The 26,390-nt window shown below is 40.4% G+C and overlaps 2 protein-coding genes across 2 annotated transcripts; one reads left to right on the plus strand and one right to left on the minus strand.

Annotated features, from left to right (window-relative positions):
- Nucleotides 1-2,276: 2,276 nt before the first annotated feature.
- On the plus strand, nt 2,277-13,861 carry LOC131245409 (O-fucosyltransferase 8). The gene is made up of 10 exons (XM_058244861.1): nt 2,277-3,578; nt 4,412-4,504; nt 4,606-4,705; nt 4,890-4,960; nt 5,746-5,834; nt 6,374-6,494; nt 6,626-6,769; nt 7,715-8,049; nt 8,503-8,743; nt 13,400-13,861. Exons 1-10 carry the CDS (start codon nt 3,171-3,173, stop codon nt 13,706-13,708), a joined length of 1,911 nt encoding a protein of 636 aa, XP_058100844.1. The 5' UTR covers nt 2,277-3,170; the 3' UTR covers nt 13,709-13,861.
- On the minus strand, nt 13,848-24,844 carry LOC131245410 (nucleobase-ascorbate transporter 2). Its single transcript, XM_058244862.1, has 14 exons — nt 24,538-24,844; nt 24,353-24,450; nt 24,071-24,247; nt 23,858-23,958; nt 22,958-23,033; nt 22,542-22,601; nt 21,880-22,064; nt 17,657-17,753; nt 17,472-17,558; nt 17,203-17,261; nt 17,023-17,114; nt 16,862-16,939; nt 16,504-16,664; nt 13,848-14,270 (listed from the first exon to the last, which is right to left on the minus strand). Exons 1-14 carry the CDS (start codon nt 24,629-24,631, stop codon nt 14,058-14,060), a joined length of 1,578 nt encoding a protein of 525 aa, XP_058100845.1. The 5' UTR covers nt 24,632-24,844; the 3' UTR covers nt 13,848-14,057.
- Between the last annotated feature and the right edge of the window lie 1,546 nt (nt 24,845-26,390).

Here is a 26,390-nt window from a genome sequence, read left to right on the forward strand (position 1 = left end):
TAATTCTTCAAATGATGGCCCAGAAAGTTGTTGGCTCATATTGCCTATACTAGAAAGTGCATTGATTTGGTTTGGGTTCACCTTTGATTACTGATCCTTTTGAAAATTACTTTGACCGGAGAATCATAACCATTTGATCAATGTTAAATACTTTTTGCGGTGGGTAGAGCCATTCCCAGCTCTTCTGCAAATGACTCATGATCCCAACTTTGTAAGCTGGGGATCTCTCTCTTAATGGTCAAGTTCATGATTTATGCTCTTTTTGCTGATTGGATAATAAGTAATTAAGTATTTTAGTTATTCACGTGCATGTGAAGTGCCGAGTTGACATTTCTCTCTCTCTCTCTCTCTCTCTCTCTCTCTCTCTCTCTCTCTCTCTCTCTCTCTCTCTCTATATATATATATATATATATATATATATATATATTCCCTTTGATGGCCAAGTTCATGATTCATGCCTACTTTGTTAATTGGCAAGACTTAAATTTAGTATTGAAGTGATTCACCCAACACGCAAGTGAATCATTTATGCAATAAGCTTATTCTAAAAGGGTTGTGCATGATGCGGTGAGTGACTCTCATTGCCTAGCAACCTTTGTGATGGTAAAACCGTGGGCCCCACCGTAATGTATGTGTTTTATTCACGGTGTTTATCCATTTTTCAGCTTATTTTACGCCATATGCTCAAAACTGAAGCATATTTAAAGCTCAAGTGAATCACACCACAAGAAGTAGTGGGATTGAATGCTTATAGTTGAGGATACACAATTTTGAATCAATCTGATATTTGTGTTTTCCGATTACCTTATCAATTGGTTAGATGACAGATAAACATCATCATGGGCCTTAGGAAGGCTTCAATGGCGAACACTAACATTCCCACTGTTTCTTGTGGTTTTGTCTACTTGAAGTATAGATATGCTTCAAATTTGCGCTTGTGATTTAAAATGAGTTGGCAAAATGAATGGACAACATGAATAAAACACAAACATCATGATGGCCCCACAGGGCAGGTCACCGTGCAAGCTACATTCATCGTATATGGCTCTATAAATTTATTAATCCAACCACGTGTGTAGCCACCACGTGAATTTGGAGATAACGGGCAATTGTCAATTTTTATTTTTATTTTTTTAATTTTAAGATGTTGCCTACCTAATTATTGGATAGATTTGGTTTTCAAAGCATTCCGTCATTATAATAAGATTCATTGAGTAGACTTGTTGAATGAAATACACATGAAACACTTGCCTCCAACATAGCTATAAGCAGGTGAATTAATAGATGCACAACATGGATAGCTCTTATATGCTGGTGAGTGATTTTTTTTTATTTTTTTATTTTTTGCCTTTTATTGGTTTTTTATTTCCTGCATGGTGAATTACTAGTAGACTTTAAGCTTACCGTGGGGCTCATTCAGCAAAGGGCTACACTTGGGTGAGGCAAAATCAATATTTTAAATAGGACCAACCCAACTAATTCAAAATCAGACCTGAACCAACCTCAGCCCACCGTTGCCACGCTTACTTTGCAAGGAACCGGCCTCTTAACACTATCCCAATACCTTAAATTTTAATTTAAAAAAAACATTAGAAAATTACCAATTTCATGAATTTGATGGAATTCAACCAGCATTTCAAAATTAGACTTTCAAAAGTCTTTCTAATAGAAAAAGGTGGACGCATTCATTTCCAGATATAAAAATCTAAAATATATCCAACTTACATCGATCGAAAATGATTCAGCAGAAATGTCTCTCTCATATAACAGTTGACAACCACTCTATAACAACCGTCTATTTACTTAACAAAATTACCATAGATGCCCCCAACCGATGAGATCGTCTTGGTGGGGCAAATGTTTGGGTGATCCAGACTGATTAGATGGGCCTGAATGTGGATGCATCATGATCTAAAACCCTCCCAAATCAGAAGATCCTGGCCGTAGAATTTGCAATAAATCCCCAATAAGATTGCTGCACTGAGGCTAATTTTTGGGTGATCCAGATCGTTGATCTGATGGCCCCACTGTGGATGGACCATGAACCAAAACTACCCCAAGTTCGAAGATCTGATGGCCTCTTTTTAATGGAACGTGGGTTAAGGAGGTTTTAGTCAGTTGGACAAAATAGCAAGGTCCTTTTAGTAATTTCCTGGAAAGTCGAGGGCCTTTTAGCTTTCCAAATTCCAACCGCTCTAGTTCGAATCCCCCGCTACGAGAGTGACGATCTTCTGTCTTCGCTACCTCCGTCGCTTCTCTCTCTCTCTCTCTCCCTCTCTCTCTCTCTTTCTCTCTCTCTCTCTCTCTCTCTCTCTCATGGCGGGTTCAAGACTTTTCTTCTCTCTCCTTCACTACCACGCTTTCTTTAGGAAATGGAAATTCAGACATCTCAATCTCCGTTTGGTAGGAGCAGTTGTTGAGAAAACGATTCTTTGCCGTTCTTTAAAAATTCAAATCTCACTTCCATTCCACTCCTCTTTCCAACAGATACTTACCTTCTTGCAAAATCCATTACTAAACGTCAATTCCCACGCCTGAAATCCTACTTTTTCCATTGCTTTCTCAAGAAGCCGGCTTGGAGAAACTGATTTCTATTAGCTTTAGTGATAGAAAAAAAAATCCTTCATCGATGGAGCTTTGGTGGGTAAATAGGTTCCTGAAATCAGAAAAAAAATCTAATTTCTTCTATTGAATTGTTTTAGAATCCAATATCCATTTCTGGGTTTTCAGGTTTATATTCTATATGTAATTGCTGAAAAAGATAGGGGTTTTTGCAGTTTTCATCAGAAATTCTCTATTGTTTCTGCATGTTTTGATGTTTAGAATGTTTTTCTGGAATTCAGTCTTGTTTATTTTTTTGGTCCTGATTGATCCTGAGCTGTGACGGTTCATTCGAATGAGAATGTTTTCTAAATATCGGGACAAGTAGACTGATGGTGTACGTTCTTGGGAAATCTCCATTGTTTTGGTATGTTTCAATGATTAAAATGTCTCAACTGATGCTTAGCTGCAGCCATGCGGTTCACACAAGCTGTTGAAGGAGAACATCAAAAGATTAGAATAAGTAGATCAGATTTTGTGCATTTCGCCACAGTGTATGCTCTTTCAGCCAGAACATCTGTTTCCGATAATCCTGAATGTTCTGTTTAATATAGAGCAGCACTCGTCAAATGGGAAAGCAAGGCTCGCCTAAATGGCTGCGCCTGCCACCATTCTCGAACGAGTCGGTGAATGTTCAAAAGCCATCCTTTTCAACAAAAAACAACAAGACCAAATCTTTGGATTCTACATTGGGTGGAGATCCTTCCCTTGGGAGGAAAACAATTGGTGGGGATTACTTCTCTGGGACCAAAGGTATGGTGCCTAATGGCTCGAAGAATGCTAATTCTCAGCTCAATGCATCAAAGGGGTCACCTGGTGGGAGAAGACCGATGTTGCTTTGTAAGCATGTAAGGACGATCGGTTTTGTCTTGGTGCTGTTGGGCTCCTTTTTTCTGCTGGATTCTCTGATGCTGTCTCTCGTCCATCGCTTAAATCTTCAAAGTGGCCCAGTCCATGGAACATTGGAGGGGTCGCAGGTATGATTCCACATATATTCTTGATGCATTACGAGTCTGATAGTGTGCATCATGGTCAGTATATTTGTGGATGATAGCTTACAATTGATCAGATCTTTATAAATTGTTTGGTAACTGCCTCTGCATGGAATTTAGTGTTGAATAACAGTTCTTGAGGAAGTGAGTTGCTAACCACAATGTAGCCATTGCGGTGCTTGGTGAGATGCTAATGTTGGTTTCCAGTATTTCATCCGTTTCATTATCATGGCTGCTGTTGCCACCCTTTTCTTTAAATGCTCAGCTCAAATTGGTATTGTTTTCACATGGGCCACCATTTAGTACAGGTGGGGCCCACCTTTCAGCGATCCCAACTATTCATCTGGTGGGCCTGCCATGGATCAGCAATGCTGTGCAAAACTCCCATATTGGACAATCCTATCCATTCAATGATTGACCAGTAAATGGATGGTTGAAAAGAAAATAAAGCTAACGAACCATACGCGACAGCGAAAAAGCCTCCAGGAAGGCAAGAAGTGGGCTGAAGCCAAGAACCATCTGATTGGATCAACTGCAGGTGAGGTTGATAGCAAATGATGGATCAGGCTCCACCAATTAGGTGGCAGGTATTGTTTGATGGGGGAGATTTTTGTTCCATCGCTCATCCATGTTGGGCCACCATATGGAAAATCTTGACCACAAAGATCTTTGTATATTTGCAAGGGAACTTGCAATGTAACTATTTGTAAAATTTTGGAGCAAGTATAATAATTCATTCCATACGATTCGAAACGAGGAGCAATCACCATGACAGTGAAGCCAGTGTAACAGGGATTATGTTTGTGCATGTTCTACAGAAGGACGAGGGGACCACACATGTTGACAATGAAGAGACACCAAAAGTGATGTACAAACGTCTTCTAGATTTGGCTTCTAGAGCTCTTGTGGAGGTTTGTTTTGCATCTATAAGTTATACATGATTGTTCTTCTTTTATTTATTTATTTATTTTTATTTTTTTTATTTATTGAGATCGGATATTTATGTCCATAGAATCAATTTAAACCTGAGCCATCAACTCTATGGAAGGAGCCATATAAACAGGCATCTGCATGGAAACCTTGTACAGACAAAGATAATCTTCAATATCAAGGTAATCCTGTCACTTATGTTAGTCTTTTGGCTCATTGATCAGCAAGGGAAATCTGTAAATTGATTAGCTTCTTCTCCTTCTTATTTTTCCTGGCCCTGAAATCAGTTAAAATGCTGGTTGAGAGATAATGGTACTTTAAGTCTCAGTATTCTACTAAAAGTGGAATGTGCTGATTTCTGAACAGGGAAAACTACCAAAAGCAATGGGTATATACTGGTTAGTGCAAACGGTGGTCTAAACCAACAAAGAGTAGCTGTAAGGCTCTAACTACTTGTACATTTTCTCTTCTTAGAAAACACTGGTAAACATGCAAGTTATTAAACTAGAGGGATTTTAAAACCAGCATGATTAGATTTCCATCAAGCAGCGTTTTCAGAAATAATATTAATGAATTCTCGAAAAGCTAACCAACGGTTCTACATGCAATATAATAGCACAAAGTTGCCTGGTGGAATCCAAAAAGTAAACATGGAAAAGAAAGCATTTTCTGTATATGTGATGTTTTGGGCTGATTGCAACAATAAGTAACCTGTGGAAAACGGTTTTCCTTCCCATGGTTTCATATATAAAAAAAGGGCGATTTTTGTTTCCTCCACAAAACCTGGTAACCCTGTTTTGCATTTTGTTTAGAGACTTTCTCACTTTTGGCCATTGACCTTTTCACTTTTCTATGGTAATCATATTGATTATAACAAACAGCCTTTTTATGATTCTTTTCCATGAATTTTCTTATCCACGGTTTTCCTTTCCTTTCCATATCTACTTTTTGGATTTCACTAATCCAAACAGACCCTAAAGTAGAAAGAATGGGTGCTACCATCAGTCATTGCAGGTGCAGATATCGACTCTCTCCACTTAATCTAAATGTTTATTCTGTTCTTAAGGTGACTTGGTTGTGACATGTTACATGTCATTTGGATCAAGCTTAGCACTATTTCTGTAATACTGAAGAAGGCATTGAATATCTGAGCTGTGTTTAGAACCAAGTCATCTCTTAAATAATAAGCGTTCATGGTTGGTGTAATTGTCAATGACTACAGGTATGCAATGCCGTTGTGGTTGCTTCTCTACTCAATGCGACTCTTGTTCTTCCTAAGTTTCTTTACAGCAGTGTTTGGAAGGATCCCAGGTCTGCTATCATATTCTGATACTACATCAATCAGATTAGTTCATTCTATAGTTTCTATTGGTTTCTCATGCTGATCTCTCCATTCCATCATTTTAGATAGAATCGAAACATACATTACTATTGCTATTGTATTCCCCACCATAGTTTGCAAACCAGGCAGGCGGACCCAGGACTCAGCTGGGTCAACCTGGCCCAGTCAATGACCTGGTCACTGGGTTGGGAGAACAAGGAATGCATAGGACTCAGCCTGGTTTCCCAAGGCAAAGCATGATTTGATTGACATGGCCGAGTCAAAATGAGTTGGGCGAGTGTTTAGGGGTGGATCTGTAATTTTTAAGAGATCAGTTTCTATAATAAATAATAAAAAATCGTTTTTAACCCACCCAGTTAACCCGCTGATTGCCAGGTCGACCCGGAACCAGTGACTGACCAAGTCCTGAGCCAAGCTCTGGTTGGCAAACTACGTTCACCACCTCTCATGCATCATTTTCAAATTCTCTGTTTCAAACTAATACTATGTTTATTTGATGGTAGTGCAGCCAGTTTGGTGACATTTATCAAGAAGAGTATTTCATGCATTATTTGAAGGATGATCTCAGTATTGTGAAGCAGCTGCCTTCTCATCTCCAGTCACTAGACTTTGAAGCAATTGGTAGTTTGGTATGTTCTTTCCCGAGTTGATGTTTGATACTTTGCTTCTATTATGAAGTTGAGGTGTCCATGATAAGGATGCAATCTTAATCCCTGTTCTTTCTTTTCTTTTCTTTCTTTTTTCTTTTTCTTTTTAACAGATTACAGATGCAGATATTATGAAGGAGGCAAAACCAATCTATTTTGTTAATGAGATACTTCCTCTCCTTCGACGGAATGGAGTTGTTCATTTCCTTGGATTTGGCAATCGGCTTGCCTTTGATCCACTGCCTTCTAAGTTGCAGGTTGTCAGAGAAATATGATCAGATCCTTTCAAACTTGCTGAGTTTTTCCATCCATGCTACATTTTTGTAGATTGCCTTACAACAATTTGATACATCAAAATCACATTTCCAAATGTCATATCGATTACAGCATGCTTCAAAAGAAGGAACTGGTTTTCTTTTATTTTGTTCTGATTTGTTTTTAATCTCTCAACTTGAAATGGTTCCAAATTTCCTTTGTAATGTTACTTGAATATGGTTCCTTGAATGTGATTTTATGTGGAACACTGTTCTTTTGCTTGAATAAGGTTCTTTGAATGTGATTTTACTTGAAAATTACCCAGTTCTGAGGTTAATCTTGTCCTTGAAGGGGTTTAATATCTGAAAAGGCATGAAAAGCTTAAGAGCTGAGATCTGCATGAAATATGAGAAACAAACAACTTTGAAAATCTATTGATAATCTGTTTCAAGCCATTCAGACCATGACATACAAAAGTATTCTAAACTACATATGGCTTGGGTGGCAGAGTTGTTGATATGTAGTTTTTGGACTCCACGACATAATGGCAATCTTCCTATCATTTCACTTATCCCTGAAGTAGACCCTAAGAATTCTGCCATAATACCTTGACAGATTTGTTGTGTAAGGAAGTTGGTTTGAGACATTATAGTTTGTGGGTCAACACCATTTCCTGGTATCACTGAGCTTCTTAAACAAGTGGGCGTCGTCGCTAGTCTTCAGGTCATGAAACGGTAGCTTTAAATGCCATTAGAAGGGTTGATTGAATTCCAACCATGTTTAAGGAGATCCGAAAATTTGTTATGTATCTCTACATCTATGCATGCATTTTGCATTCTGTTCAACATATTCTGTTTCCCCTGTCACCTGTCACCTCTGTTTGAAGCCTGTTGATAGTTTTTAAGTAGCCTTTTTCTCTTTGGACTGAGTTTTATTGTATTTTACAGAGATTAAGATGCAAATGTAACTTCCATGCACTGAAGTTTGTGCCCAAAATTCAACGAGTTGGTGCTTTATTGGTTAGAAGAATCCGAAAATATGACGTACGACGGAGCTTGTTAGATAAGCAATTGTTTGGAAAGTTCATGCCCAGTATTCCCCCGAAACAGCATGAAGCATTAAGAGGCCCATCTAAATATCTTGCTTTGCACTTGAGGTTTGAAATGGACATGGTAGCATACTCTCTATGTGATTTTGGTGGAGGAGAAAACGAGAGAAAGGAATTGCAAGCCTATAGGGAGATTCACTTTCCTTTGCTAATCATGCGCATGAAAGACACCGAGTACGTTTTGTCTGTTGCCATTTAGATGAAAATCTCTGCTATAGATTATCTTGTTTTATTGGGTCTTAAATGTGTCCTCCATTGAATTTATTCAAGGCCATACATGCCTCACCTGTTCACACATGCTTACCTGCCATTTGTGCAGAACATCCATGCCATTCATGAGGTAGGCCACCCAAAAGTCAGGCTGATCTACTTGTTGGGCACATGTCAAATGTCGATCTTTTCATACATGGGGCCCACCCAATGAGTTGACTAGTTGATCTTTGCTCTAGTTCATCTACATGGTTGGGCTCACATGATGCACAACCTGGGTGTCCCGAACACATGATAACTCAGCATCTGTGGCCCTGTTAGAGGTGCATGGTCTTTGCAAAACTCTTCCTTTATTAGGGTGCTGATTAGCATTTCTTAATAGGATATTCTCTGCCTCCATAATGTGACAACTTTCAGGTTCACTTCTCCTTCGGAATTGAGGAAATTGGGAAGATGCCCGTTGACACCTGAAGAGGCGGCACTTATGCTTTCTGCTCTTGGTTATAAACGCGGAACCTACATCTACCTTGCCGGATCTGATTTATATGGAGGGAAATCAAGGATGCTTCCGTTCACTACCCTCTACCCGAACTTGGTCACAAAGGAAGATTTTCTCATGCCGAGTGAACTTGCACCTTTCAGGAATTTCTCTTCCAAGGTAAAAAATCAGCTTCAACCTGGTTATTGTTGGGTCAGTGACCCTGGCCAAGTGCTAATTGGGCTGGGCTTGGTCGAGGTCGAGGTCATTGGTCTGTCAAGCTTGACCTGACCAGGTTAGGTCAAGTCCATGACAATAATAAGATATTAAACCTATAAGATTGTTACTTTCAAGTGTGTTTCTTTTGTGATGATTGATATTATGTTTGATTATTAACTCCATTGTTAACAAGATGTGCACCCAAATATCCCTTTCAAGGAATGGGACAAAAAACATTCTAAGCTATGGTCTCACACAGGCCTTTGATTACATTTTTTAGGGAAAGACCTTGATTAAAAGGGAAAATCCAAGTATGCTCATCATGAATGCAAATTATGCAATCATGAGTAGAATGCTATAATGCTCGTATTGGAGTGTCTGCATTTGTAGCGATGGTGATGCTTGTTTCGGAGTGTCCGCATCTGTAGTTGTAGCATAGAGCATCTCTTTAGCCTTCTAGCATTGAGGATTTAGTAGCTAGGCTTTTGGCATTTCATAGCTTTTAGGCGTCATGGTATCTCATATAGCTATTGAGTGTCAAGCCTCTCGTATAGCTAGAGGGCATCATGAACTTGTTCAAAGAGGTATTGGCTTCATATACGTGTAGCCAACGAGCGTTGAATAGCCAATTTAGTTGAGCGGGAGGATAATAACTTGCCATATCCTTGTAGCCGCCGAAGTGTAGATAGTCATTATCCATAAGACATGTAGGTCTTGTGTAGTGAGGTGTGGAGCTTCTTAGTTGTTTGCCCCGTTGGACAATTTTTTATAATGTTGTTGTGGTTGGTAGGGCTGTCAATGGGCTTGGTTGACCCGTTGGGCTTCTGGGTTTGGCTTGCCTTGGGCCAAACTTGGGCTGGAGTTTCAAGGCATAGGGCTAAGCTCAGGCTTAAAATTCAAGCCCATATGTCAATTGGGCTGGGCTTGGACCATGTACAATGGCCTGTCAACCCGACCCATTAGGGTTTTCAAAGGGTAATTTTGTAATAATTTCATCATATAAAAGAAAACCCACACACCTCCACTCATCTCTCTCTCTCTCTCTCTCTCTCTCTCTCTCTCTATCTTTGCGCCCCAATCGAACCAACCCAACGGGGGCCGTCCCCCCCCCCCCCCCCCAAGACCCTCCAAAATGGCCTAGGTGTAAAGCTAAGACTGCATGTGTTTGGGCTCAGGCCCAGGCCCCCTATAAACATTTAGGGCTAAGCTTGGGTTGTACTATTTTGGTCCGTCACAGGCCTGGGCTAGGTTGGGACCTAGTTGAAAAATGCAGGACAGGCTTGGATGGAGCTTGGCCCGACCCTAACCCGGCCCGTTCACACCCCTAGTGGTCGGGACTTCTAGGTTCTAGCACTACCTTGGGTCTCACGTGAGGGATGGAGGGTAGAATTTGGTGTTGTATGACATGGAGCCGCCAGTGTTGGTATGAGTTTGATATAGATTGAGTGAGAGGTGTAGGGCGTCACTGAGGTTGATGAAGATCTCTCTCTCTCTCTCTCTCTCTCTCGTAGGGAGATGTTGTAGTAGAAGAGCAAGAGAGAATTGATTCCGGCCATCCTTTGTAGATAGAGGCAAAGGCATGAGCAGCGTGCCTTGGAGTCCTAAGGGGAAAGGAATGAGACCACATCCCTTAAAAGCGGGGTAGTGTGTGTGTTATTGAACATTGTGCATGGCAAGATATGAAGCATAGAAGAGTGAGCACGACCCTTGACCTTGGTGCAAACCCATTGTACCTTGCATCTATGGTCTAGTGCATGTCTTTCATGGTGGAATAGGACTAGCGCTTGTTATTTGGAGTAAGGGCATGTTTACGACTAGCATAAAGGTGATGTGGTAGCTCTTTGATGGGGTCCATGCCCGCAGTAGAAGAGGGATGGTTGATTTGCACATGGTGCAAAGCCTTCCTTAAAAAACCTATGCCAGGGCATAGAGCCTTCCCATCACAGAGACTTTCCAAAGGCAATGGAGTGTCCAAACTAGTGGGGCTCATTTCATCTTGGAGGAGTCGGTGTCTGAAGTCCCAAAGCAATCAGCCAACCCCTTGTAAATGAGGCTTGAAGGGGTATTTATACTCTTAGGGTCTTGATTTCCCGTCCAAAAGGTAGTTAGGTAGTTACACTAATGTGGCGCCCTTTGGTTGGACAAGAAGAGGCCATGGTTTTATCAATCTTGAAAACCAAAAATTGGTGTAAAGGCTAGCGCTTGCTTGAATGAAGGCAAGTGCTTGGTGCTTAAGCATTAGCTCCTATGCCTAGACAAATAGGCACATAGAGCTCTACATCTAGTGTAAAGGCTTTCTAAATCTTTCTGGAAAAATGTAGGTATAGTGGATAGATGTTTACGTGCAAAGTATCTATAATAGCATTGGATAGGCACTCTTGGGTGGGCACATTGATTGCTAGCGGTCTTAGAACCCTTCGATTTTTCCACAGGAGTGTATCCCAAAAAGCTTGGTGTGCAATTGAAGGATGTAAGGATTAAAATGAGGGAAATCCTTATGGGGAAAGGCAGCCATTTCCATACTTATCAATAGTCCGGTGCCATCTCTTGGTTGTGTGTGTGTGGTCACTTGTGTTAAGCTTGGGGCTATGTGCACAAGCTGGAAATGTAGACCCTATCCTTTGGGAGATTTTCATGCTATCCTTTGGGCTTTGGCGCAACATGGAAAAAATTGATTTTTCCTATTATAATAAACATGAACTACCAAGTACAAAGAAATTACATGTAGTCCAGGATTGGGTGTCACAAAATTTTAGTTGGATCTTTTTCGTCCCTAGAATACTTGGCTCACTCATGCTTTGCCCTTGTATTGCCTGGTAAGAGTCAGGCTCACTGGGTCCATTGATATAGCCTTAGTTCTTGTTTCTTGCCAAAATTGCACCATTTTTTTAATAGGAAGTAACCAGTACAGAAATTTGCATATAGTACAGGATTGGGCCTACTTCTGCTCATATTAAACCCTTGTATTCTTAGTCAAGAGTCAGGCTTACTTGCTCTGTTGATGGCCCTAGTTTTTGTCTCTTGCCAAAATTTCACCAGAATTTCAAGGATATAGTCTCAAGGAATTATAGGGTCTATAGGAGCATCTAAAGTATAGCTTGTTGAGCGGCCTAATGATTTGGTCGTCTAATGAGACCCGTGGGCATGCCTAAAATAAAATCCCGGATTGGAAGATCCTAATGTATTGATCTTTGGCTTAATGGATCACACCTAATGGAGAGGCCAACTTTAGGATCCTCTAATGATGACGAGGTTCCAATCTGGGTGCATTTTGGGGCACCCTCCATCCATGGTTGGGTCCATCAGGTCAACATTTTCAACATCCTGGGTTTCAAAAAAACATGCAACTATGTTTCGGGATCCTAAGATCATTGATCTTTTGAGTATCAATGTATATACACTTTCAGAAGTGATTGTCAACCAAAACCTAACAACCAAATCAGGAAAATTTTCATCATCACCACCACCACCACCAACCATATCCCAGCTCTTTGAGTTGGGTTTTATGGATCCTGTTTTGATAGCCACTCTTATTTGAGCTCCTATCAAATCCCCTCACTGCCTTGATTCCAAGTCTAGGCCATCCCCTCGTCCTCTTCTTAGACACAAATCCTGCAAGTACGGACACTGGAAAATTGAACCCTGTGACTCCCTTTTTTTAATCACGAAAAGATTGTATTTACCAATTTGTACACAACAGATATTTGCCAAACATCTCCCACCTTCCACTGATTATGAGTGGGGATTCCCACCACGTTTCCCACCCACATTTTGGAAAGTTGGAGGCAAATACTATTCTGAATGTGCATAGGATTCCACCCGGAACCAATTGATGTTGGTAGATCTTGGCGGACAATCTCCCATGTAAATATTGAAATGATGCAGGAGTTCAGCTCGAAAGAAATCAAAATGCTTGCAGACCCAAACTACCCATCTTTGAAAAAACATTGACACGCTTGACATACTTTCTATTCACATACAGAAAAAACATAAATATTGATTCAATAGTTCAGCTAGTGTGATAAGTGATTTTATGTCTATGTGGATTATGCTCACAGCTAACCAAGCATGACACTGATCCTCTTGAAGGCGTTGAATTTCAACTTGCTAATCTGACTGCTTAAGCTTCAGTTTCAAAGCTGAACATTCAACAATGACATTGTATTACAGCTGGGTGATGATTCACAGCATATGATCAGATCAGATAGACCCAAGCTTGGAACAATATATCGAAAATGCAAGTTTTGCACAGATTGGCTGCCCTAAACTCACATTGGATTTTTTCTTTTAGACTTCTTACTCTTTGACCCATTTTCTTATCCATTTTTTCAGCTACTTGTGTTTCTTTTAAACTTCTTACCCTTTGACCCATTTTCTTATCCATTTTTTCAGCTACTAATGTTTTCTTGCAAAAATCCAACATGAAACTTTTAAGTGTTTGTATTGAAGGTATTGGATTCTTTGGAAAATGTGTAACTTCACATGCACGAATTAATATGAAACAGAATTGTTGTTTCCTTGTTTTACACGTTTGAAGGATTTTGAGAGATGAAGTTGATGATCAAGGGTTTTGTATTGATCCTGAAATGTTGGAAGTTTTCCCTGTGGCTTATGCAGATGGCAGCACTGGATTTTATTGCCTGTGCAACATCAGACGTTTTTGCAATGACCGATTCAGGAAGCCAGCTTTCCTCACTGGTGACAGGATACCGCACTTACTACGGTGGTGGATATGCTCCAACCCTCCGACCCAACAAGAAGAGATTTGCGTCGATCTTGTCAGAAAATGGCACCATAGAATGGAGCGAGTTTGAGGGGAGGGTGAGGAAAATGATAGATGAAAACCAAAGAGTGCGAGTACGGCGTGTGGGTCGAAGCATATACAGGCAACCAAGGTGCCCGGAATGCATGTGTAAAATTCGATAGCACATCCTCACTATGGCAGCAGCCATAAGCCTCTGTGTATTTATTTTTTGGCCATTTAGAAATCACAAGTTTCCATGTTTTTTTTTTGGGTAAGCTGTTTCCCACCCCCACATGCATAAACTTTCTTAATGATAACATAGAAAAGCAAATACGTTAATTTTATTAGATTACGCCCAAAAACCAGACTCAGATATACATACAATCTGTAAACCCAAACATTCCATTCTTACTGGAACACATGAACTAACTCAATAAGCAATCATCATCCTCTTCCTCATCTCCTTCATTGAGATTGTCATTCATCGTCTTCTTCTCGGCTAGTGTTTTTCTTGATTTACGGCATGTGATCTTATGATGGAGGGAAGAAGCGGTTGAGGTTGAACGGGAGGGTATAGAATTCCTCATTCCGGCCGTCTCCTTGAAATGTTCGGAATCTAGACCACCATGGCATTCCTCTATCCACGGCAGCATCTTTGTAGTCGAGGGTATTATCAAGAAAAACAGCTACAATCAGAGCGACGGTCGGTGGAGAGAAGAAGACGGTATTGAGAAAATCATTGAACTGCAGCAATGAACAATTCATTAAGTTTCACAAGCTTGAATTACAGCCAAACTAAAAGAGGAACAATTGGATATACACCATAATAGATTATATATTTCATTCAGTGGTACATGCTTTGTCAAGGTTCATAAGCTAGAGCTTGTTGAAAAAGAAAAAAGAAGAAGAATAAGAAGAAGAAGAGCAAGAGCTTGTTGAACCTGTGGTCAAAATACAGCTGTGTTGTCGTCATTATCATCATTATCCAGGCCTTTTTCCAACTAATTGGGGCAGCTACATGAATCCTTTTCCCATGTCCTTTCGGACATTTCCCTTGCACTTTTAAATCTTCAACTTGTACCGACTCACTCCTTTTGGGCCTTCCCCTTGCCATATAGATACAGCCGCGTCATCATCATCTAAAAGCCATTCTAGCTACTTGGGGTTGGCTACATGAATCAAGTGGCTGGGATAGATACAACTGTGCCCTTTCGGGCCTTTCCCAGCTACCTGGGGTTGGGCTACAGGAATCAAGTAGCCCCATCCCATGTCCTTTCAAGCCTTTCTGTTGCCTTTTCAGAATCTTCAACTTGTACCAACTCACTCCTTTTGGTCCTTCCCTTTGCCTTATAGATACAACCGTGTCATCATCATCATCATCATCATCTAAGCTAGATACAACCGTGTCATCATCATCCCAGCTACTCGGGGTTGGCTACATGAATATTTTCCACCATTCCACTCTATCAAGGGCCACAACTTCAGTTAGATTATAAGCCACCTTTAAATCTTTTTTGACTACCTCCCAATTCCTTTTGGACATTTTCCTTGCCCTTGTTGATCTCCGTTGCACATGATCAAACCATATGAGTCTACTTTCCACCATTCCACTCTATCAAGGGTTACAACTTCAGTTAGACCATAAGCCACCATTAAATCTTCCTTGCCCTTTTAGAGCGTTCATCTTATACCAACTCACTCTTTCTAACCAGCTTAGTTGTTGATCTCCATTGCACATGATCAAACCATATGAGTCTCCTTTCCACCATTCCACTCTATCAAGGGCCACAACTTCAGTTAGACCATAAGCTATCATTAAAGTCTTTTCTTACTGCCTCCCAATTCCTTTTGGACCGTCTCCTTGTCCTTTTAAGAGCATTCATCTTATACCAACTCACTCTTTCTAACCAGCCTAGTTGTTGATCTCTGTTGCACATGATCAAACCATACGAGTCTACTTTCCCTCATCTTGCAACCTAACGGCTCTACTCCTAAATTTCATGAATGCATTCATTTCTAAATTCAGATTATTAAAAGTAGATTACCATAATCTAGATTAGATTAGTATAATCTTATATTAAGATATCTTGGTATATCGCCTCAATGAATAACAACAAAAATTTCACAATGTAGTCCCAAATTTATAACAGATCGTAGCTGTCCACCGAGTGACCTCCACCCTCTGAATGCCATGAACCATAATTCGGGCCCTTCCAAAAGTGGACAGCTAAAAATGGCGGACGAAGAGATCCACCAACTTAGATATTGAACGTGTACCACATTGGTAAGTGTAATCAAGTGTGGGGTCCATTCACATGTGGGCCATAAACCATACTCCACTAGCCACTGTTCAGCACATAGCCAATCATCTGCCATTATTTCTTGAATGTGACCATCCAAAGCCTTGGTGTGAAAGCAGCACATGTACATGAATAATGGTATGGTGCTATACACCTGATCTTCCTCAGGTTCACCTGCCTCACATATGGAGATGAGAAATGTGTGCCAGATCTGAGCCGCTTATCAGGCAATCCAAAATCTATTAGATACGCCACATGTTGAAAATAGACTGATTTGATCAGCAGGTGGGCCAAATGGGTATGAAAAATCTGGAATGTTGGTCAGTTTCTCTTTACTGTTAATTTATTCTGTAAACTTGTGTTCTACCTGCTGATCATGACCGTCTAATCCTGGAGATATATGGCATCTACCCAGTTAGGATTGTGCGACCAGCGGCTCACACACATATGACTCGCTCCACACGTGGGCAAGAAAACGTAGCATTCTTTATTATTCATTCTGCACGTGTGAGGTGGGCGAGCGTAGCAATCTCGTTACTATCGCATCATCCAAAACTGGTGCGTACATACCAATATCGTGCATGAATGATATGGGTGGATCGGCATTCAGGTGATATGATGGACCCAAAATCGATATTTCAACCATGATTTAGTGGAGGAGGTGACGTGGTACCCACCCATCCGGCCTTGGTGTGAGCAGGACCATGCTTAGCACCTGTAGTATACTCATAGAAGTACTGTGGCACAGATAGCCCCAGGAACAAAGACACCCCAGTTATGAACAGGTTCCTCATCGAATTCATGTTAGTAAATTGCAGAAACGAGAGCCCCACAGCAGCTGCAAACACAACATACGTCCACACCCATTAGTTTTTTTTTTTTTTTGGGTTCTTGCCATGCATGCATACGTGACATGCAGATTAGTATTTTTTACCATACGTGCATGCACATATATACATGTATATTCATTGCCACACGTATGCATGCATACATGCACATTTACATCATCTATACATAAGCTGAAATAGAACATACCAACGAGTCCAAATAGAACACAGTAGACAGCTGCAAAGATTGTGAATGGTATTGAAGCAAAAAGCGCACCGAATTTCCCTACACCACATTGTAATTCAAGAAATGAGGACATGTAAAAAAAATTCGAGTGGCAGATTTGTAAATTGGGAGAATTTGGGTACCTAATATGGAGAAGAAAATCATAAAACCAGCTGATATTTGAATAACTCTACGGCTTCCAACTCGAGTGACTCCAAGAAGACCCACATTCTCTCTGTGTATGGAGGAGTACATGAGCGCATGATTAGAGAAAATGGACATGGGCGCAGGTTAGTGTAAAGGGAATGGATGGTGCAACTTACATGGAGACGGTAGAGCCGGTTCCTGTTCCGAAAAGCCCGTCCAATAAGATCCCAATTCCCTGTTTCCACAGCAACAACAGAAGTATAAGCTCCTTTGGTTAGTTTCTTACAAAAGAGAGGGGGAGTTTCGTCTTTTCCCGCATGGGCTTTTGGGCCGGGTACTTTTCATGGTGGGTTGGGCCGGCCCTGGTGTGAGGCGGGCGTATCAGGTGTGGGAAGAGTAGGCGAGTAGGCAGAGATGCGGGTAGAGAAAGGAACGCGACGGATACCTGCCAGCCAATGCCGCGGCTGAGAACGTGAGCGGGAGGAGGTGTTGCGCTTGCGAGTCGAGATGCGGCTTTGTAGGCTCCTGTTGACTGCAAAAGTACAACCACCGTTTTATAGCTGATTATTTTGTATGTATTATATGGAAATATATGGGAAGATGCATGATGAGATGCTCCCTTCTTGCTACCTCGATCAAGGAAACGAGTACAGCGGCCATCATTCCAAATGAATGCCCTGCATCAAAGGTAGGTGCACCCCACTGAAGCGGGTACGGTATTTTTATCCTGCATTCATTGTAAAAATGTATTACTACTCTCTTCAAATAAACGTGTATCCGCCAAACCCTGAGCACGGGACCACCCCAGCCCGTGATCGAATGAATCACATGCACGACGGGCTCTGCTCACCGCTTATTATTATTCACATCAGGTGGGCCCCACCAGCATATGCCCAAGGGAAAACAGGAAAATAATAATAATAATAATAATATATAAAAACTAGGTTACCACCTCCTTCACCTCGGTAGCCCGTTGGTCTTTTGCACCCAAATCTGTATTGTGTGCTGCTGGAAAATCTCTGCGAACCCCAACACAGGGCCACTAGCCAATGGCTAGTGGTCGGTGATGTATAGTTTCATCCACACTGTCCGGCCATTTTTCCAGATAATTTTATGGTATGAGGCAAAAAACGAGGATGATCGAAATCTCAAGTGGATCACATCATAAGATATAGTGTTGATTGAACGGCCACCATTAGAAACTTCGGGGGCTACAGAAATTTCAGATCAAGCTGATACTTGCTTCTTTTAAAAAAAGAAAAAAAAATCCCTTCATCCACGTCTGTATGACCTAATCAACGGGTTGGATGTAAAATAAACATTACAGTGGGCCCTAGGAGGTTTTTAGTAGTGGACATTCAACCACTACTGTTTTTCTATGGTATATTTTTTTATCAATCCCAAAAATGATCTGGAAAAATGGATAGATGGCCTGGATAAATGCATACATCATAGTGGGGCCCACAGAGCACCAACCACTGGCCATCTGGCTAGTGTGGCAGCATCACTAGCCAAACCGCGTTCCCCCCACCATGATGCATGTGTTTTATCCATGCCGTCCTTCCATTTTTCCAGCTCATTTTAGGACATGAGCCTAAAAATGAGGCAGATCCAAATCTCGGGTGGACCACACCATAGGAAAAGTGGTTCAATGCGAGATTTGGATCAGTCACCACTGTTTCCTGTGGTGTGTTCCACCTGAGATTTGGAGCTGGCAAAATGGATGGACGGCCTAGATAAATCAAGAACTCATGGTGGGGCCCACAGCTTTTTCAGCAGCACAAAGTCACTCAATCCGAGTCCCTTTTACTCACCGAAAGTGTGGTACAGTGCAACCTTTTGTTTTTGTTGTTTTGCACTTGTCTCTCATACGTGTAAAGCTGACACGCGTGGCTCATTATGGTAAGCCACACATGTACATCAAATGCTGACCTGTAGTCGGTTTCTCCAACCCATTCTTTATTTGGTACAACTGTGGCCCACCTGACGATCAGATCGGCCTGAATTTTACTCGTGGTTAACCACACATAAGTTGAATGTGGACCGCTAGTTTCTCTAACCCATCTATTTATTTGGTACAACTGTGGCCCACCTAATTATCAGTTTTGGCCTAAATTTCGATAGAAAGGCATACACTAAAAATGGTGCATTCTCTGTGATAAGCTGGATGAATCTAAGACACGTACGTGTTCCACATTCCACGTGTGAACAAGGCAAGCAGTTAGCATTCCATGTCAGTTTATTTGGTCTGGACCTTTTTGTTAATCATGTCTTATGGGACACCATGAGATTCATTTGGGGGGATCCAAGGCCCAAAGGTGTGGGATGACAATGAATTGTAAAAGGAATGAGATCTGGAAGGGGACATAGGACTTATTAGTTGTGATCTGCTAATACAATGGGGATTTTGGTTCTTTGAATTCAAAATACTGTACTTAGAGATTTAATCAATAAATACAGATGCTACGTATTGAAGTTAGAGTAATAGGTTGACAATTTTTAGTGTGTATGTGAGATGAAAATTAAAATGTTATATAGACTTCAATAAAGCATCTTCAACTTTAACAATGTTGTAAGCAATGAATAAAAATAGAACCCTTGATTATACAACTGCAATAATAAATAGAGCAAGATTTTGATATTAATTAAATGATATTATTGTGTCAATATCTCAAGATTTCAAAATCTTAGCGGTTTTTAGTTTATTGTGATTTAATTGCAAAATTTTAATATTTTAAATAATCAATATAAAAAGTTAAATGTCTCTCGTCTGGACTTCATCTGCCGAATGAGTGACAGAACACCTCCTTTTATAGGCTTTTAGTTCCGCTGCAGTAGCTTGTCGATAAGGGTCCGGATTTTATAAGATTCTAGTTACACTACAGTAACCTGGCTAGTAAGAATCTGAATTTTGTAAGGTTTTAATTCCATTATAGTAACTAACCGACACTACAGTAACTCATAAAAAAATTACTATAGTACTGTTATAGTGACACTATTTACTACAGTACTGTTGACACGGCAGTAATATTCTATAGTAATTGACAATTTACAACAGTAATTGCTATAGAAGTTGCTAATCCGAAATGAACACTTCAAAATAGCTGCAGTAGTTCCGTCCTTTATATGAATGAAAAAATCTCCTCAAACTCATTATGATAGATATGTGTTAATCGCTTTCCACATTTCTAGAGATTTCATCCCAACTCCTGATGAAAACTACACACCATCCGTTGCTCAATCAGAAATTCATGCTTGGGAATTGTTCAATTTTATCCAACATAATTATAACAATCGTGGAACAAATTTAGCAAATTATCAATTGCTATGTAATATTACTATTGTGTTGGCAGTATTGTAGCAAATAGTATCATTGTAACAGTACTATAGCAGTTTATTTTTTTATAAGTCACTAGTGTCGGTGGGCTATTGTAGCGAACTAAAACCCTGTAAAATCTGGATCCTTCAACCTATAAAAGGAGATGCCCTCTCACTCATCTGGTAGAGCAAGTCTAGATGAAAGCCTATATAGCTTGCTGAATATTTTTCTTGAAATGGACAAATGAAAATACACCTCGTATGTGTATACATGGTGGGTTTATAAATCACATTGAGAAAGTCTATGATGTGATTACAGGTCCAACATGTGATATGTGTACACGACACATTTTCATTAATTCATATAAAGGGTTACAAAAAAATCAAGTCTAGGGTGAACTGTGATGTGAACAGATCCTCAATCTACTAGAAGATTGTGGTTTCATGGTCCTTTAAGGGCTTAAGTGGTGTGAAGTGTTGGGTTATGATAGTATTAGTTGTAATTAGGGTTATTCCATTCTTGATTACTAGTAGTGCAATTTACAGTCTTTTTTTTATTATTAAATTCTTTCAAATGAGTGGGGACTGAAGATGTTGTTGACTAGTGTTCTTCTATACACAACTGTGCGAGGGTGAAGTCATTTGTAGTAGCAGCTGCATCAGTGCAAATTGCATGTTGCTAATGCACTAAAACAGTTGGATAGCAGAAAAACATCAACTAGGGTGTTGGGTTATGGCAGTATCAATTGTATTTGGGGGGTGGGGGGGCGGTGGGTGTGTAATTTATAATCTTGTATTCTTTTGTTTATTGCCTGCCCTTGTAATTGAAGTTGTACTTGATTAATGAAGCTTGCATATTATATGTATTGACATCAGTACAAAACGTGGTAGTAATGAATTGACTGAATTTCTAGTTCATTGTGATATCTTAGATGAGTGGTTTGTAATTTAAAATTTATATGAATGGGGACTAATACGGTTGTTGACTTCTCATGAACACAATTGTATTAGGTGAAATCATTTGTACATTTGTAGTAGCAGGTATAACAACACAAATTATGTTGCTAATGCATTGAAGCATTTCAATTTTAAAAAAATATCAAATCACTAGATTCACATATGTACAACAAATGAATAATGTATCTATTTCATCTACATCTTTTGTCTACACCTGTAATATGAACTATTAACCTATTGCATGTTACAACTCTATTGAAAGGTCAAATCAAATCCAATTTTCCCTTCGAACCAGATGGCATAGACTTCTGAATCTCAGTCATTTTAGAATCAACCCATCTTAGATGAGTTATAGGATGTTTTTGGCAGACTTAACAACAAGTTCATCTCATTTTAGTTAACACTAGATATGTTTTAGAAGATTTGGTAAGAATTAAAAATAATCTCAATAACCCATAATTCATATAAACTAGGATATTTAATACATAACCACAACTAACTAAAATGAAAGTAACTCATGTTTAAGTGACAACCAAACAGGGTCTTTTGTGGTTCTCAAGAAGAGAGAAAGTACATACCAGGGTGCCGAAGAAATGAGGTTAGCCCTGTCTGTACGGCAGTTGACTTGGGTGGTTACAGGTCTATGCTTGTATGCGCCGCTCGCTGTCAACAAGTGAGCGTATGCCCATATCACTGTAATTGATATTAGTAGTGCGAATCGCTCCAAAATCGGCAGTTGCTTTGCCTTAAAATGCTTCAGATACTGCACCCACAAGACGAATTAAGAGAATTAGTAAACTAAATATGATCAAGATCATCCATCTGATCTGCCTCCCATTTTAATCGGTTGAAATGGTATGAAAAGAAGGTCATGGAGTTCCAGATTGACAGTGTGGATCACCAAACAATGTCCCACTTGTACCTACCTAGGGGGATTATTACTCGGTACTACGGCAGATATGATTTTGCATGGTCATGGAAACATTCACTTCATATGTGTAGTTCAATCATGGATCGCTGTTCATATCCTAACCGTCAAAATCATGGGTCCTATCAATCATAGGTAGGTCATAACATAAAAAGGTCCATTAATCAGAGGTTAGTTAGGACCATCCGATCAATATGATTTTGGGGTTCTGAGTGAGACATGTACACTGAGGCCATGATTTCGACATTTTGGACTGAGGTACATTTATCCCATGTGCACCGAAAGAAGAAGAAGAAAAAAGAGATAAAGCACCTGGGAGAATGCAATGAATAAGATAAGCATAGGAACACCAATTTCAACACATCTTCCAACCTGACAGACACAAACATAAAAGATATCTGAGAGAAAAAGAGAAAAAAAAAATAAAAATACAAACTTCATTCGTGATTCGTGTGAAGGGAGATCCGACACACGTTCTAACGTGGCAAAATCTTGATCATGACCTGTCCCACGAATCAAGCCAATCCACTCATCAGATGACCAATGGCTCATATTCAACGTACGTGTGCAGCGCAGCTGATGAGTGGACCAGCCTGGTTTTCGGGAGTCCATGTTGAACTCCATCTAGCACATGGCCCAGATCTAGCACGTGTGAGAAGTGTAACGGTACAATTATAAAAGGGAAGATTGAATGAGTGGCTGCAGCGTTTTGCGTTTTGTTTTTTTACCACAGGAAAGCCTCTGTCAAAAAGGCCAAATCCCACCAGCGCAATCACAGGCACCATCCCGAGCGGGCTGAAAAACCTGTAACATTTTCAACCTAATTTTAGTGCAACAGAACAATCTTTGTTCTCCAATCAATGCATCTGCCCATTGATCTGGACCGTTCAATTGATGGGTCATCTCTTCAATGAGACGCAGCCTGAAAAATCTTATTGATCATTGATCAAATGATGTTTTAGCTGTCTGGCTCGTCGTCCTTCATCTGCACCCTTGCTTATCGTCCTTCATCTGCACCCTTGCTTAGAACCTTTTTGCAATAACCCATTGATCTGATGGGCCCCACCGTGAATGGGGAATGCCCCAAAATCTCCCAGGTTAGAACGACCCTAGCCTTCGATCAGTAGCCTACAAATAGATGGTTGGGAAGAAGATGGATGGCTATGATATTCCAACCTGAAAACTTTCTGGGTCATGCCACATCTGCAGAGGCCCATCATATCAACGGATACTGTGTACATTCCGATGCATCAGGACTAGATATGTTATTTATACTCGCTTAACTGTCCTTTGAAAGAGAACTCGCCTTACACAAGCTGAAAACAAGGCGCATGTACACGAAATCCGAGCCGTTCATCAGGCGATTCCGACTCCATGTCATATCCATAAAAACAAAGATTTATATACAATCATCGGTTGGATCACACATGTACAGAGAATTTCGACTGTTAGATTGATTTCAGTTAACCGTCCACATACTTTGCACATGTGTGCCCCCTGATGATCTTATCCGTTGAATCTTCAAGATATGGAATCTACACAGACGGGATCTCCTAATCAGCAGCCCCAATGAGCCTTGTTTCCGCGTGTGAAGTGTGCACACGTATGATTCCTCTAGCAAACAATACCTTGAACAGATACCCCAAATCTGACTATATCCCAGAATAATCTGCACGCTTGATGAGACTATCAGAGCTCCTTGTATTGCTCTCATGCTTTGAAGAAATCTCTAAAAACATGGAACCCAATTCAAATCAGTTGCATCACATCACTTCCGATTCATACATACATACATAAACATATACATCTACAGAGAGAATGATAGATTATCCTTTACTAACCGCGTGACCATCTGTTATTCGAGACAATGAAGAATCATGTATAATGGAGATGATTGGGACGATGAATGCATACGAACCGCCAATGACCGTTGGCAGCCTCGTTCCAAATAACGTCTGCAATAGCGTATTGATCCCACCCACGAATAGCAATGTCTGAACTACCCTCACTTTATCATCCTGATTCAATACACCACAGTTAAAAAAAATGCATACACGGAGATTCAATGAATATACAATCACACCCAAATCATATTTTCATTCAAAAGTCCAACTGATTCTCACATCGGTTCCTCCCATCAATGGGACCAATAGAGTCGGTATCATCACAGCCGTTCCCAACGACAAAACATAGTGTTGGAAGCCCAAAGCGATTGCTTCACCTATCAAACAAGAAAATGGTACAAACACATAAATAAGACAAGAAAAAACGGCTATAATTCAGTGGCAGTATTACAAAATCGACGTACCCCAAGATGGGTTCGAGTCAATACAGTACTCAAACCCTTGAAGCTGATCCATGGGTAGATGGGTTATCTCTTCTGGCTTTGGAGGGGCGGCCATGGTGAAAACCCAAAAATAGAAGCTTTTCTTCAAATGGGTACTCAAGGCAAGATGGGAATGGTCAGGAATTTATCAAGATAGATGATGAATTCACATCAATCATAGAGGGAAAGAGAGAAAGAGAGATGAGAAAGCTGAGAAAGAAAGGTAAGATGAGGAAAAGAAAAGAAAGAGAGATAGGGAGAAAAGAAAGAAATGTCACTCACATGGGAATGGCTACAAATAAAGGGGGAGAGAAATGCACTCGCCACCCACTCGACCACGTCATTTTTTTATCTCCTCCCTTTGATCGATTACGATTGTACCGTTGAGCTTTTCATGACCAAAATGCCCCTCTGCCCAACAAACTTCCAAACCAAAAGTTACCGTTGGGGGTAGTACAACAGTAGGAATTAGATAGAATATAACATCGACTTGGGAGAGGGCCTTTGTTAAAAGATTTTAAACTTACGAATATATGTGGGGAAAGTTAGACACTTCGAGTCAAGTGACTGTAAAGATGAGGATAGTTTTGGGAATTCCAGAAAAAGAAAAAGAAAAAGAAATGAAGTTTGGGGAGTTTTGTAAGTTCGCAGATAGTAACCACGCGCGAGGGGAGATTGAAAAATTGAATCTCGGCACACGTGATCACATGTCACACGTGTAGAAAGAACTGTTCAATCGTTACGTCGGGCTGAACGTGTTATGTGTCCCAGATCGTAAATAAGGCCCATGGAATCGTAAGTGGGCCACACTTATATAACAAGAATGAGAGGCTAGAAATTAAATTACAAGTGGCTATATTCAACTTACAACTATAACACATCTCATGAATCTGCACCATCGAGTATTTTTTGGATAGTAATCCCTGCATGATGTATGGCCAGGATCTCTCATACGTGGTTCACGTTGTCACGAGCACTCGAGCTCCGCGATTCACCCATTCAAGTTTCTCGTGGCGCGAATTGCTTTTGCATTTCTGAATATCCTTTGGGGGCAACTTTTTAAAGAAAAAACCTTTGATACTCTGATGGAGTAGTATGAATGATATGCAGCATTTAGAAATTCCGTAAAAATCATATTCGCTGGCACACATGTATATCAGACTAAACTGGAAACTGTCCAAAACATGCATCCAGCTTAGATGTACGGTGAAAAAGTAATTTTTATAATATTAAGTTACCGCTCTACATTCCACACGCAGTAGGTGCATATTGTGTTTTGATGTATTTTTATAAATATTCATGCCGCCCATCTTATTTTACCCCCTCCTTTTAAGGCATTAACTCAAAAGTGAAGTGGATCCAAAGCTCAAGTGTATCACACAACAGTAAGCGGTGGTGATTTAATGCCTACCATTAAAAGTACGCGGATTGCTTCCTATCCGGACGGTCTCTAGCCATGAACATGAACGAGCAGTTCTGTGGGTGGGCCCACTGTGATGTATCTGTTTATCCAGGCCGTTCATCCCTTTTTTGAAATCATTTTAACATATTAGCACAAAAATAAAACAGATTAAACGCTTAAGTTGGCCACACCATCGACAACTCTAGCATTTAATGCAACTTGCCTTTAATGATTTGTGCAGTTAATGCAACCAAGCTTATCATTTGGTTTGGTCCACTTGAGCGTTGGATCTATCTCATTTTCATGAACATACTTTAATAAGCCCAGAGAAGAGATGGATGGCATGGATGAACAGATACATCACGGTGGGCCCACCCACATAAGTGACACGAACCTACCCACATAAGTGACCGTTCGTGGCTAGAGACGGGGT

This window comes from Magnolia sinica, chromosome 5, assembly GCF_029962835.1.
Source record: "Magnolia sinica isolate HGM2019 chromosome 5, MsV1, whole genome shotgun sequence".
Lineage (NCBI taxonomy): Eukaryota > Viridiplantae > Streptophyta > Magnoliopsida > Magnoliales > Magnoliaceae > Magnolia > Magnolia sinica.